The following is a 14,673-nucleotide window of genomic DNA, read 5'->3' as shown; positions in this document are numbered from 1 at the left end:
GGACGTAACGGGACGAGACAGCCGGCCGCAAATAAGCATGCGCTGCCCAAAACTGAAACCATGTGGCACATCCAGCGGCGTTGGAATGCAGATTTACCTACGGAGTCAGAGTCTAGGAGCCTCTGCAGGTCCTCGAAGGACTCTATAGGAGAGCCTGTCACCAGCTCCACCAGGGATAAGGGCAGCGGATCCCCCTAGGGCCAGAGAGACAGAGACAGAGAGGGCAGACGAGGTTAGGGTCACCGCTGACCAAGCTGGCGAGGTTTCACTATGCAGTTGGGGCCCGATGGTTCTGAAGGGTCACTGCTGTTGAATAGGATAGTTTCCATCCACCCATCCATCCATCCATCCATCCATCCACCCATCCATCCATCCATCCATCCATCCATCATTCCAACAGGGCTGCGGGGGCGGGGGGGGGGGGGGCGGTGTTGCCTGCAGATTATCCCAGGCAAAAATGTGAGGGCAACACACTGTGACTCTCTCAATGCGCCCCGACTGCCATAACCTGACATGCTTCTTTTAAATTGTCCATACATTTAATGTATAAATGTGTAGAATGTTACAGACTACAGATTCATGTTATGAGAAACATAACAATAACAAGGACGACAACAACAAGAATAACAGCAATTATTATTATTGTTGCTAGTGCTGTTGTTGTTATTATTATTATTATTATTATTATTATTATATTAAGGTGTACTTGTATCACTATTAACATAGTAAGTAAGAATTAGCTCCAGATGGTCAGGAAACCAGCATGATATCAAGGAGTCAGAGAAAAAAACCAGAAAACAGACGCAAACAGACACAAGACGAATGAACAAAACAACTGAAAATGACACAAGGAGGAAAAGAGGAAGTCATATGAACAGAGGCCCATTTCTTAGCGGCGCTGCATCTGGTGCTATTTTAATACCGAGCATTACTCATGATCACCCCCCTCATGCAAAAAAGAAGCGCTTCTCGTTAGTTCAGACGGTTCGCTCGCGTTGCAGTCAATGTCAGGTGGTTCTTTGTCTGAACGGGGAAAAAACGACGTTTTAATTTAAGAATCGGATCGCACAAACGGAACGGAAACGCAGCGAGGAACGGAGGGGCACTGGATAGTTCCCATTAGCTAGCGGTGCCTCAGTGATCCCGATGACTCATTTTAGGGTTACTGTGAATTAATTAGTGTCAGCGTGCATCTAGGGTGGTTCATAATTCCTGGAAGAGTGACAGCGCGAGAGCCCAGTTCCCACGTGCCGTGGCGGCATCTCACTCGCTGGTCGGTTCCCACGAACTTACATGTTGCGGGCATACGTGGCCCAGCCGGCCTCCTGCCCTCACAAAGCCCCGGTAGGGCGTGCTCAGATATATATCACAGTGGCCCCTCCCAGCTTCCACGGTCAGTATAGTGGTAATGGGTTTACCATGCAAAAATGCATACCCTTATCTATCTGAGCCGTCAAGAGACTTTCCAAGAGGCAGGTGCTCGGTACATTTTGCAGACTGGGTGGTCCCCCTTCGTAAATTTAGCGTGATCGTGATACTGAAAAGGAGTATTTAGTACCTTCAATCACTCTGGAAAGCTGCAGGTATTCAGGCACCCTAAGCCCTCCCCCGATACGCTATCTATCTATCTATCTATCTATCGATCTATGCTGTATATTTTTGCTGTCGAGGACCTAGAGTATTATTGCCAAATCAACAAAATGGAATTGTGAAACTGAACGTAGACATATTTGTAAAACTACAAAAAAAAAATTTAATCAAAAAGTTACTTAATGTTCTATTCAAGTCCTCATTTATCATTCAGTTTATTCTTAATTTGCATCCAGAACCAATTTTCCCGTTCCATTTATTTTTACCCTCCATTCAGGGCCACATCGTTCTCTTATGTGTAAAGTCTATTTATCTATTTGTTTGTTTTCCAGTAGGGTCGGGATGAGCGATACGTCGAGACACGAGGTGAGTTATGGCGTCGCTGAGTCAGCTGATAAGACGGTCACTCCCTCTACCTGGGAGTGCAAAACCCGCGGGCTGAGTTCTTGTGAGATTCCGGAGCACTGAGGAATGTCAGATACACACTGGATGGGGAAGGTGAAGCGTAATGACACATAATAATAGGACGGGCTTGCTGCCAACATATACACATATACACATGCTTGCACTCGCATACACATGCATACTCCCAAACTAATACATATAATCGCACGCACATACACGCACAAACACACGCGCACACACTTATACATGTATATACCCACACACCCAAAGCACGGGGGCACGCACACCCTCAAAAGTATGCACGGCATATTCACACCCACATACAGCATAGATGTGCCCAATTTTTTTACATCCGAATTTTTTCGGCAAAACATGAATAGACCTTACGTTACAAGTCTGGATTCCACACGCCGCATACAGGCAATGGATAGACAGGTAAGCAGCAATGACAGTAACTTTCAAATTCTGTATACAACTATGTTTTTCATTACTCCAATCCATACAGCGACTAGGAAGAGTTGGGATAAAAGCAATAATGTATACACCGGTGGCGAAGAGCAGAGATCTGAGGAAGGAAAAGAAAACCTCCGTTCACGTCTTTGGAAATTTACTTTGAAGAAATAGCCTACCTTTTCTAATACTTTAGTGACTGCCTAAGCGGTCATTCAACAACTCTGAGAAATTCATTGACTGACATTTCTACGTTCTCTCAACATAACGTTTTTCAGACACTTTGTTTTTTTCATATGCATTTTTACGAGCGCAGTTTCACAGGCGAAATCCTGGACGAACCGTAATTTGAAACACGAATCCTAGGAAAACAATATAGGCTATAGATGACAATTTTACAGAACACATAAAGTTTATGAACACATCAGCCTATTACAGGTCATCAGAAAAAAATATCTGGAAATAAAGGTCCCCTCGACCACATTAACTCAGGCGGTGGTCCAGTTGGATTGAAGTCCAGGACCTTTACTTGGGAACAGAAAGGAGCCGCTGGCCGCCGATTCTGTCCTCCTGTTTATAGAGCTGAACCCGTCCTGACTTCTGCACACAGAGCAATGCAATGCCCACACTAGCGTAACACTTGAACGAAGCCAGCGAAGGCTCTGTTTATTTTGGTGTCTCAAGACAACACTGACTGCTGATCCGAAGTAAATTTAAACGATGTTAAACAAACACGGCTGACTGTCTCACAAAGGGATGGATAAAAAGAAAAGAAAGACGGATATAAGATATGTCAGAGATTTTGTCCCCCGTAATAATAATATATTACACACTAAGGCTAACAGTATTTCTTTAGAGAGAAATGTTATGACAAATTCATAATACCCAAAGGAAACAATTATCCATAAATATGTTGCCTATTATATCAACCATCGTCAATTATCACTAGAGCAAGAAAGAGAAATTATCATTTAAGCCTACTTAAGAAGTGTATATGTCTTGATTAATTTCTATAATTCACCTGGAAAACATAATGGCCGACTAATCCCATTAATGCATAGGTAAAACAGTAGAAATTAGTCAATACGTGGATCGACGAATGTCAACAAAACTTTAAACTTGTGTGTATAAAAGTGGTGGGCGCGTCCACAAGCGTGCGGTCTTACCTGGCCGCTTCCAAAGCGTAGGCACGCGAGCGTAGCGAGCACAAGCACCGTAAAGCCCATCATGCCGAAGCACCAGTCTCCGCAATTGCTTGTGCATTTAAGGAAAAGACACGAAAGCCGCTCCTCAGCACCTCGGCGCAGGGACAGCGGCTCTCTGTGGGTCTCGATCGCCTTTTCCTTCGGACAATGCCCTTATTGAATTCTACTTTAACTCCACCACGCCTGTCCGAAGAGCTCCAGAGAAACCGGGTCCGCTGTGAGAAGCATCTGAAGTCCGACAGTCCAGACCAGTCGAGTTGTCGGTGGCAGATGAATAGTTCCCAAGATCTTCCAAGAGGATAAAACGGAAACTTTTCCGGGCAAGAATAAGGCTAAATTCAATGAGTATTATTAAAAAGCGACTCTGGTTTTCGTTCTTTGTAAACACCACGTATCTAAAGGAGCTTCTCCACCTCGTCACTAACGAGAAAACTTCTTGTTAATAGTATGATTTTTCATCACATTCAATGCATTCCATCAACGTCGAACTCGACAAAAGGTCCAGCTCCAGCGTTCCCACTTTCTTCTCCTATTAAATAAAAGATTAACCTTGAAATGAATAACACCCGCCTTTGTATAATTAAGCGCCTATCGCGGGGGTTTGTGTGTAAGCATGCACTATCTGACCGATGCGCACTGCACTGCAAATCGCCTCTTCACCAAAAGCCGGTGTCTGTTGAGTTTGTCAGGTACAAATCCTCCGCACACTTCGCTCCCTTTCGGCTGCGGTGACCAGCTCGGACTGATCGCTGAACAGCTTTCCATTTGAAGCAGCCTCTTCGAGTAAAGGCAGTCCCCACCTCCCCCGCCCCTTTAAGGCCAGTCTTTTTCCATATAAGGAACAAGGGGACATTCTCCTTGTAGGAAACGTGTAGCTACTTAAAGGGGAAAGTATTTAACCTGCTGGTTAACCACCAAACCAATATGCTTAATATGCCTATAAATATTTTCACGCTTTCCGAAGAAAAAAATATATTCTGTATATGATCAACTACCTGTTTTTAGTCTACGTTTGGTGACACTTAATGAAGCAAATATGTATTCTGGATATTACATGCCTGTTATTTCTGGATGTTTCCACTTATGATTTTCTAGAATGTTGAATGAATGACAGATGAGTCATTTTTTTCTGAGTAAATCACCTTCAATCCCGCATAGGTCTTCAAAAAGCATCTTAATTTAATGCAGCTTTTGAGACATGTGGGATAAAAAAGTTTCAGCACTATCTCTTGCTGAAGTCCTGTATAACAACCGCCAGCCTTTTTCTTTGAACTTGTGTGTATCTGCGTGGTGGACCAGAGTATTTTTGAGTTCAGCACTGGATTGTTTATAAATCACCAATATTCACCATGTCTTTGAGTGTCGCTAAGTTTATTCTTTTTCCAGTGCAAGTAATGCTTCACATTTTGTGCTGTCACCGGTCAGCGAATGGCGGAGCGCGCAAAAGTGGGCTAGAGAGTCAGGGGTCGAGTCGATTACGATGGTTTATTTTGGGTGCGGGCAGCAAGACAACATGCAGTGCGGAAATGCACACCCTGAGCCATGGCAAGACAGTAAACACAAACCTGAAGAACGAAACGTCACTCCGTTAGGAATTTCAAGTTTAAGTTGATGGTCAGATATACTTGTTGCAATGAGATGTTTACTTGAGAGCTTCCTGTCAATTAATTAACAGATAGATAGATAGATAGATAGATGTCTCTTCCCCGTTCGGCCAGCAGGTGCCGCTGGCTATCCTGTTCCCTCCTCTATCTTTACACTACACCCTTGTGTATTTTCACTAGTCCTTGGACTGTGCCATGCCTCTGTTGGTTGAGCGTCTGGAACAGAGGCTGTAACTCTCCAGTCGTGGGTTCTAGTCCAGTCTCACCTGTGGTTTGCATTTATTGCTTTTTCTGTTCCTTAGAGTTTGTTATTGGTTCTTTGCTTCCCTGTTTTAGTTTGCCCTCTTTCTGTCCTGTTTCATTTTGGTTTTGCATGTTCCTCGTCTTCCCGGTGTTACCCCTAAGTGTTTCTTAGGTTCCTTCATTCCTGCTCTTTATTAAGTGCACATTTTTTTCTCCCCTGTCTTGTTATTTCATGGCCTTAATGGTTGAGGTTTTTGATGATTCACGGCTTCCCTTTGTTAATCCTCATTACCTGTGTATTTAAGCGCCCGCCTTTGTTAATTTCCCCAGTCAATCATTGTGCTATGTTACTACATGTCGGAAATTCTGTCACCTTGCCTGTTCTCAGTCTTTTTGTTTTGTAGTTTTTTCCCTGCTTTGTCTTGGAGCTGTTATGTGGAACGTCAGTCAGTCAGTCATTCTGTCACAGGCCAGCATGGCGCAGGCGGGAAAGGGGTGACAATCCACTTATCCTCTGTCCCACAGCTTGCATACAATCATCCAGCCAGTTCATCCAGCCTCCTGTAACCTTTGGAGATGACTTGCATCTGTTGTCCCTTCTTATATGTCCTCACGCAGTTTCCAACCTCAAATAAACTTCCAGGAATTACTTAGCAGGAAAGCACAACCATATTTAAAATACGTTCAACAAAAAAGAACGAATCAAAATATAATTTTAGTTGCACGTCAGATAATATATGTCCCTCTTCAACCAACCTTCCACCTCCACTTTGGAAACACTCGTGAGTTTGTTTTTTGTCTCTCTGCAGTAAAGCTTGAGAAGTTTCCTCTTGCCGTAGAGAGGGCATGAGTATTACCAGGTTCCTGCCGGATCTGCAGGAAAGCCACCAGATCTGGGAGATGCAGCTCACCTGATAGTCACATGTGGTTGAGGCTGTCCTGACACCCCCCCCCCCATCTCAGCTCTAACAGGTCCCTCCCTCGCTAAGGAAGCTGTGATCCTGTCCTACAGTTTCAATGGGATGGAAGTTAGGCTAGTAGACTTTGACTAGCTTCATTAGTGCCAAGTGCACAACCGGTCAAACAGCAAATAATGTAGGGTGAAATGAGTTTACAAAAGCCACTGTGGGCGGGATTCACACACAATGCCTCTCACTGATTGGTCATTTTCTTGTCACCTTATGGTTGAGTAATGAAGTGACTGACAAGAGAACTGATTTATTCCAGCTGAATAATTCAATTATTCCCAAGATGGGTGCCTCAAATGATTCCGCACATGAGTGCCTGAACAACATTACAAGCAGAATTGAGCCAATTAAAAAAGTAACAACATCACTAACAGACACAAAGGCAATTAAAGTTAATACATTTTTAATATGCATTTTTAAAAGCGCTTGTTAAAAAAGACTAGACAACATTCATCCGTCCATCTTATATGACCACAGTGAGCCTGAAATCTGTTCCAGGAAGCACTGAAAACAAGGCAGGGGGGCATTCTGGGTGGCATTCCAGGCTAAAGGGAGAGAAAATAAAAATTCCTAATGTATGTACTTTTAAAAGGGGGGGGGGGTAGTGCAGTGGTTAGTACTGTTGCCTCATACCTCAAGTACTTGGGTTCGAGTCTCCACCTGGGTTCTATATGTGGAATACACATGTTCTCTCTGTGTTGTTGTGGGCTTTTCTCCAGGAACTCTGCCCCCCCCCCCCCTCCACAGTTCAAAAACATACTGAGGTTAATTGGAGTTACCAAACTGCCCATAGGTGTGTGTGTGTGAGCAGACGGTGTGTGAGTGTGCACTGCAATGGGTTGGTGCCCCATCCAGGGTTGTTCCCTGCCTTGCGACCGTAGGCCCCAGACCCCCTGTGACCCCGAATAGGACAAATGGTTACAGAAGATGTTTGGATACATTTAAAAACAAAACATCCTCAAAGTAGCCTGTTGACTCACTTCCCAGCAACCCTGATTTGGTATGGTAAGCTGTCAAAATTAGGAAAGAACCAGAAAAATGACAGATTCACAGCAATGGGGGCAAAAACAACAGCCTTAACTTGGTAAGACCAGAGTAAGAGATCGGGTCTGCGGCAGCAGGTCCTACATTAGCTGACACGCTGTTCCATAGTTTAAGGTTCTCATTAGTAAAGACTTGACATTCAGCCATCATTTAATTTATACAAGCAATTACAGAAACCTTCTTTCAGCAATGGGGGGGGGGGGTGCTGGGTGGTGCTGGGGGTGGGGTGTATTTCACCTCGTCTACCAATCATTGCAGTTAGATAAGCGGGGATGAAACTTTCATTCTCGAGATCAATGCAAGGAGGAACTTTAAATTCTGTCCTAAACTTGAATGGAGATAAAAAATAAATAAATAAATAAATAAAAACAAGGAAACATCAACAGAACAGAGAAAAAGGGCCATAATTCAGGCTGAAGGCATTTCAGCTGAAACAAACTTATGTAAGCATGTATATTTCTTCTTGCATGTCCCCTTTGTTTTGCTCCATTTCCAACCTCCCGGAATCACATTTTGGATCCGTGGGGGCAGAAATGTAAACGTTGGCCACATTATTTTCTTTCAGGTAGAATCGTCCGTCCATCTTTTCCAGCATTACAGTGATAAAGTCAAAGTGATTGAGGTTTACACTGCAGGCATGTAAACAAAGTCATTGCACAGCTGCTAGAGTGTTTGCACACCAGCTCGGCGCTTGCCAAAAAAAGGTATCATTTATTTATACTACAGCTCACCTATGGAAAAATATTAAAAGCAAGCCCTGCACCCAGATCAGGCTGTAGCAGCCCCCTCAGCCCCTGCTAATCACAAGTTTATATATAGGATGGCTGCAAACCGCATTGAGAGACATCAAAGGAGTTCCCTGAAAATGGGAAGTAGTGAACATATATTTCTGGAAACAAAAATTTCCAGTTTATATTCACTAACTGGGTGAAAGTTGCTGGGCACGTTGATACAAAGATAACCCAAAGATTACGGATTAATCAACAGGGTAAATGACATTATATTATTTCATTATTGGAGAACTACATCAATCTGTTCTTATTAATATTAGGATGTCATCATAGTCTTGTTTGTAATCAGAGGTGCCTGGTCCATTGAGATACAGGACGTGGCACCTGCTCTATTTTTGAGATTAAATTATAAATAAAGACGTTGGCCTTTTGTACAACCAGTAACTTTGAAATAATTCACTGGTAATATGTTATTGTCATTTAAAAGCACATTTTCTCTCATCGTAACACTGTAAAATCTATCACCTTCTTTCCTCCTCATTTAGCCACCAACTACCACTGTTTGCAGCATTCGATGTGGTCCTAAGGAAGATCTTGGGGTCACTTTTACCGTTGCCTGTACGCGTAGTATGAGAGGCAGAGATAGCGGAGGAATTCTCTAGAATGCATAACAGTCTGCGCGGCAGTGTCGTTTAAGGAGATACTGGAAACAACAACTGCATTAAATCTATTCTGACTACTTTACATTTTGACCGGAGATTTTTATAATATAGAATCTGACATTTAACCATGACGTTTAACCATCTATCATCCGTAATGGCTTATCCAGCACCGGGTTGTGGTGAGCTTGGTGCCCATTCCAGGAAATATAGGGCACTAGGCATGGAGCACCATGGACAGGATGTACTGTGAGATTATTGATTTATTACTCAGCATCAGAACTCGGATTTCTTATATTATTAATAGGCTATGATGTCACGAAATTCACAGAAACATCACTGTCATGCAGTTTTCCTGGGTAATTCAAAAACGACAGTAATTGAATAATGACTATAATGATACGGATTTGCTTGAGAGATCTCATTTTGGACATCGGCCAGTCAGAGAGGAGTTCAGTGTGCTATTTGTGCAGTTCCAGTGACATGGTCGCAGTACCCTCCAGAATCAAGGAGGGGTCGAAAAAATAGTCTGACATAACGTGTGTGCTTCCCTCGGAAATTACCTGATTCTTACTGACAGAAATGAAAACACAGACATCCACTTTTAAAGTGCATGTTTGGAGGCAGAGAGCAGGCCCTTACCGTAATCCAAATCGACCTTTCAGGTTGCTCGGTAAATTTTCATTAAAAATAGCAGTGAGGCCCCCTCCACACCCTGAGCTATGGGCTTCTATAAAAAGAACAGCCATTAGGTAAACCCTCGACTGAAAGAGCCGTATCAGAGACTCTGATCCGACTTCTGCTGGACAGACTGTGCTTTGGGTTACATGTTGTATTGCTAATTAAAGTTTTATTTTCTAGGGAAAGAACCATCTATCCTTACTAAACTCTAAAACCTTCCAAGGGTGTAGGAACCAGGGAGGACGGGGGGGGGGGAGGGGAGGGGAGGGGTGTACCCCCCCCCAATATTTCATCTGGCTTCATCCACCACACACTCCCCCACCCCTCCCCCAAAAAATAGACCCTTAAACTTAAATTATTAAGTTTTGTCCCCCCCAATATCAAATTCTCTCCAACTCCCTTAAAATATTCATATCACTTAAGGTCTCGTAATTACAGTGTTCCAGAGGGACTTGGGACACTTGCTTAATTCTGTAACAATGTTGCAAATTCATTGGTTTCATAACAAAAGTCCATTGAGAAGCAAAACTTTTAACATTTCCACACATATTTTCCACACAGACTTTTTCTATTAATTGCAGTTGTAGTTACTGGCTACCAAAGGGATACTAAACACAAATGTTTGGTGTTTTATTACAATGGTGTTACTGATTGAAAAGCACCCAATGAGACTGCTTGTCAATGAGCTTTTTAATTCAGAATAGGTCTTTTAGAGCTATAACTTGAGTTTCAATTTATTAGTACTTGAAAAGTTTTGCTTAAAACTACTGATTGTTTCTAATGTGATATACACTCACCTAAAGGATTATTAGGAACACCATACTAATACGGTGTTTGACCCCCTTTCGCCTTCAGAACTGCCTTAATTCTACGTGGCATTGATTCAACAAGGTGCTGAAAGCGTTCTTTAGAAATGTTGGCCCATATTGATAGGATAGTATCTTGCAGTTGATGGAGATTTGTGGGATGCACATCCAGGTCACGAAGCTCCCGTTCCACCACATCCCAAAGATGCTCTATTGGGTTGAGATCTGGTGACTGTGGGGGCCATTGTAGTACAGTGAACTCATTGTCATGTTCAAGAAACCAGTTTGAAATGATTCGAGCTTTGTGACATGGTGCATTATCCTGCTGGAAGTAGCCATCAGAGGATGGGTACATGGTAGTCATAAAGGGATGGATATGGTCAGAAACAATGCTCAGGTAGGCCGTGGCATTTAAAAGATGCCCAATTGGCACTAAGGGGCCTAAAGTGTGCCAAGAAAACATCCCCCACACCATTACACCACCACCACCAGCCTGCACAGTGGTAACAAGGCATGATGGATCCATGTTCTCATTCTGTTTACGCCAAATTCTGACTCTACCATTTGAATGTCTCAACAGAAATCGAGACTCATCAGACTAGGCAACATTTTTCCAGTCTTCAACTGTCCAATTTTGGTGAGCTCGTGCAAATTGTAGCCTCTTTTTCCTATTTGTAGTGGAGATGAGTGGTACCCGGTGGGGTCTTCTGCTGTTGTAGCCCATCCGCCTCAAGGTTGTGCGTGTTGTGGCTTCACAAATGCTTTGCTGCATACCTCGGTTGTAACGAGTGGTTATTTCAGTCAAAGTTGCTCTTCTATCAGCTTGAATCAGTTGGCCCATTCTCCTCTGACCTCTAGCATCAACAAGGCATTTTCGCCCACAGGACTGCCGCATACTGGATGTTTTTCCCTTTGCACACCATTCTTTGTAAACCCTAGAAATGGTTGTGCGTGAAAATCCCAGTAACTGAGCAGATTGTGAAATATTCAGACCGGCCCGTCTGGCACCAACAACCATGCCACGCTCAAAATAGCTTAAATCACCTTTCTTTCCCATTCTGACATTCAGTTTGGAGTTCAGGAGATTGTCTTGACCACACCCCTAAATGCATTGAAGCAACTGCCATGTGATTGGTTGATTAGATAATTGCATTAATGAGAAATTGAACAGGTGTTCCTAATAATCCTTTAGGTGAGTGTATATTCTTTGTAAACAAAAGAATAAAATTATGATTTAGTTATAAGACCAATAAATTTGAAATATTTTTACTGAATTAACTCAGCATCTCAAGATTTTCTGTGAGCACTGTATGTATCTATGACTATGTTGGCAAAAAGCAGTTACCTGTACAACTAGGAGAGTCACATACGTGTCCTGGAGTCCAGTAGGACGGGCCAGAATCTCGAGTCAGTGTCATTGTATCATACAGAACTTACAATATCGTCCCGACCCTTGCTGGGGTAAGAAACCAAAACTTCCTGTTGAAGTTGAGGTTTGGTTCAGGGAAGACAGGTAAGCAAGGCTTGATTTTCACAAGAATGTTGAGTAAAAGCGAAGTGACATGTAGACATGGACGTAAACAGCGACCAGTATGGAACCAATCTCTGTAATGGTGCAAAGGCCATGCCAGTTAACAGGACCAACTTGAGGGGGCATGAATCACGGACTGGAATGGCTCTTCCTACATTGTTTGCATGAAACAAAGCTCACCGTGAATCATTTCGCCAGGGTCTCCCGACCATTCCGATCACGACTGTCACACGGCCATGTAGAGCGGGAGAGGGGAAGCTCAACAAGAAGGTGCATTGTTTGTGTTCCTCAGGCAGTAGCACAGGAAATGAAGACATTCTGCTAAATGTGTATGAGGACAATATGTGCGGAGGGCCAGCTGTAGTCACACTGGACTGTAATACGTGATGAGCTCAATGGTGGAGAAATGCCCAGGGGGCAACCTGAAGGAGTTAGGGGAAGGAGAGGAGGAAAGGAAGAAGGAAAAACAGCAGCCAAGATGCCGAGATGGGCAGGTCGTGACTAGAGGAAAATCAACACGCTAGAAGGTCTCCATGCCTAGAGCCATGCTCGTGTACCATGATCTTTTCCAGGGAGCGTCTCAAACTCAAACTTCCTTTGGATGGAGCACCTTGATCCAAGGAGGGTCCGCTTTCCATCTTCCGCGTGGGCGGGTGTCTTACTTTGAAGGCGGTAACGGAGGGTCATGGGGGAATAAATGTTTTAGAGAAAAACAGGAAGTTGCGGCTGAGCTTTTCCTTGAGTTTGTTGCGGATGTAGGCTGCCATGACTTTATATGGCTCTGAAGGGGGGGGGGGGGGGGTGCCGCAGGCTGATATCCGCCGCTAATGCTAACAAACGCGATATCTTTGCCTGCTCGCAAGATCAGCTCTGCCCATAATTGGACAGCTGGGGTGATCTAGGAGGGTTGTGCAGATCTAGGTAAATATTAACCTTACAGACCTGGAATTTCTAACCTCATTTTAATGGGCGTTATTACCAGTGGCCTATTTATACATACAGCTGGATTTTTACTGAACCAATACAGGATATGGTCCTTCCTTAAAAACACTACAATAATCCCCCGCCCCCCTCCATCTCCCCGCAAAAAATGCCTACATCCTCTGGTCTCATAATCGCTGCACCATCTGGGTGACACTATCTGCGTTGGTGAGGTCTCCAAAATATCTGGTAGGTCTGTTTCCACCCACGATCAAAAACTAGCAAATCATTGTAAACGCCCTGTCAAACAGCCGCCCCCCCCCCTCCCCCCCACTTTGTTATCGCATTTTAAACTGAAATGCCTTTGCTTTGACGTGGCTTCCTCTGACTAAACAGCCGCTAACAAAAGCCTGTTGGTTGGTTCATTACTGTGACTGATGCTTCAGCTGTGAATTCTGTTTACACAGAACAAATTTTGGACCCTCTTGGCTGTTGATGCTCCTCTGGCAGGAGGGTATTTTCCCAGTTGGCTGATGGGTATGTGGGCCAGCAAAATGTGTTGTGGGGGGAGCCCCCAAATGGCAAAATTTTTCACGAGGGACTCCAAAAAAGGCCTGGGCCCGGGAAATCGCTGATATTTCAGGTAACTGCGACACTCATTTCATGGATTTTTTTTTTTCATTCTTGCTGGTTCCATGTACTGAAATATGGTGTCTAGTAATTAACTGATGACTCAACTGAAACCACAGTCAGTTGTGTTGCTACTTGCGTTTTTTTGCCCTTGACCTGACAGCAACGCAAATGTCTCAAAATAAACTGATGGAATTAATAGTACATCAATTATAAAACTGATGCATTCATTTCCAGTCGTCTTTGGTCACTAACCAGTGTTCCCCTCCCCAGTTATTACTCCTCCCTGGATAATCTTAAGATTCAGTGTGACTCTACATTGGATAAGCAGTTATGGAAGATGGATGGTTGCATGGATGGATTTTGCGGTATACTGTATCCGTGTGTACGTGCGTGTGCATGCATTCTGTGGGTGGAGAAATATGATATTGAGCCTTCAATCGTCTGAGTGATTTACTGCGCTCGCCGTGTCTCGGGTCCTCGTATGGGCCGCGCAGCTGCAGGTGTCTCAAACGGCTGCTGAATGTAAAAATCAGCCTTTGATCCCGTTTTTTTTCCAGTCTGTGGGAATTTCCCCTCCCTGCACAGTGGGGGTGTTCCTCTCTTTCTTGTTCTCCCTTGCTGAAATAATACCAAAACTGAACAGCATCCATACTTTCTTCGGGGGGGGGGGCACAGTAGCTTGTTCATTGTACTGCCTCAGCGACGTTTGCATGTCTGCCGGTGTGAGCCTTCTGGAGCAGGGTGTTCTCCTCATTGTAGCACAGTGTGGCGGGGACACCCCCAGGCGGACACCCCCAGTGATCACGGGACGCCCTCCCGACAGTGTGACTTCTCCCTGCCTCTCCAACGCTCTGCTACTTTCCGTGTATCTTTATGAAATCCTAACCACTCCGATTCCCCGAATTATCTTCAAATTTATCCATCTTCTCCACTCTTCAACCATCGTGTAGATTTTCCCAGAATTCCCCGTCCTTCACCGCCCACCGCACCCCCCCCTGCCCCCCACCCATCCTCTGAAATCCTTCCATCTTTCAAGTTGCTCTTTCATTTGGGGCTCCGTGTCATAAAAATGGGGCTGGTGGGGGGCGGGGGATTCACAAATTGGGACGGTTTCTTGCCACCGCAGTTTTCCGTCGTTAACACAAATTATTACCTGCAGGACGGGCATCTGTGCCAGAAACTCCCCCCCCCCCCACCCCCAC

At 44.2% G+C, this 14,673-nt stretch overlaps 1 protein-coding gene across 1 annotated transcript in view; it reads right to left on the bottom strand.

Annotated features, from left to right (window-relative positions):
• The window catches only part of pdgfba (platelet-derived growth factor beta polypeptide a), a 10,552-nt gene extending 6,132 nt beyond the window's left edge, over nt 1–4,420 (bottom strand). Inside the window, exons 1-2 of the mRNA XM_023814580.2 lie at nt 3,612–4,420; nt 98–194 (exon numbers count right to left, since the gene is read on the bottom strand). Coding sequence (XP_023670348.2) covers nt 98–194; nt 3,612–3,674 — 160 coding nt within the window. The 5' untranslated portion in view covers nt 3,675–4,420. The remainder of the gene's footprint in view (nt 1–97; nt 195–3,611) is intronic.
• Nucleotides 4,421–14,673: the final 10,253 nt, after the last annotated feature.

This window comes from Paramormyrops kingsleyae, chromosome 5, assembly GCF_048594095.1.
Source record: "Paramormyrops kingsleyae isolate MSU_618 chromosome 5, PKINGS_0.4, whole genome shotgun sequence".
Lineage (NCBI taxonomy): Eukaryota > Metazoa > Chordata > Actinopteri > Osteoglossiformes > Mormyridae > Paramormyrops > Paramormyrops kingsleyae.
This window is presented reverse-complemented; position numbering and strand designations above follow the sequence as displayed.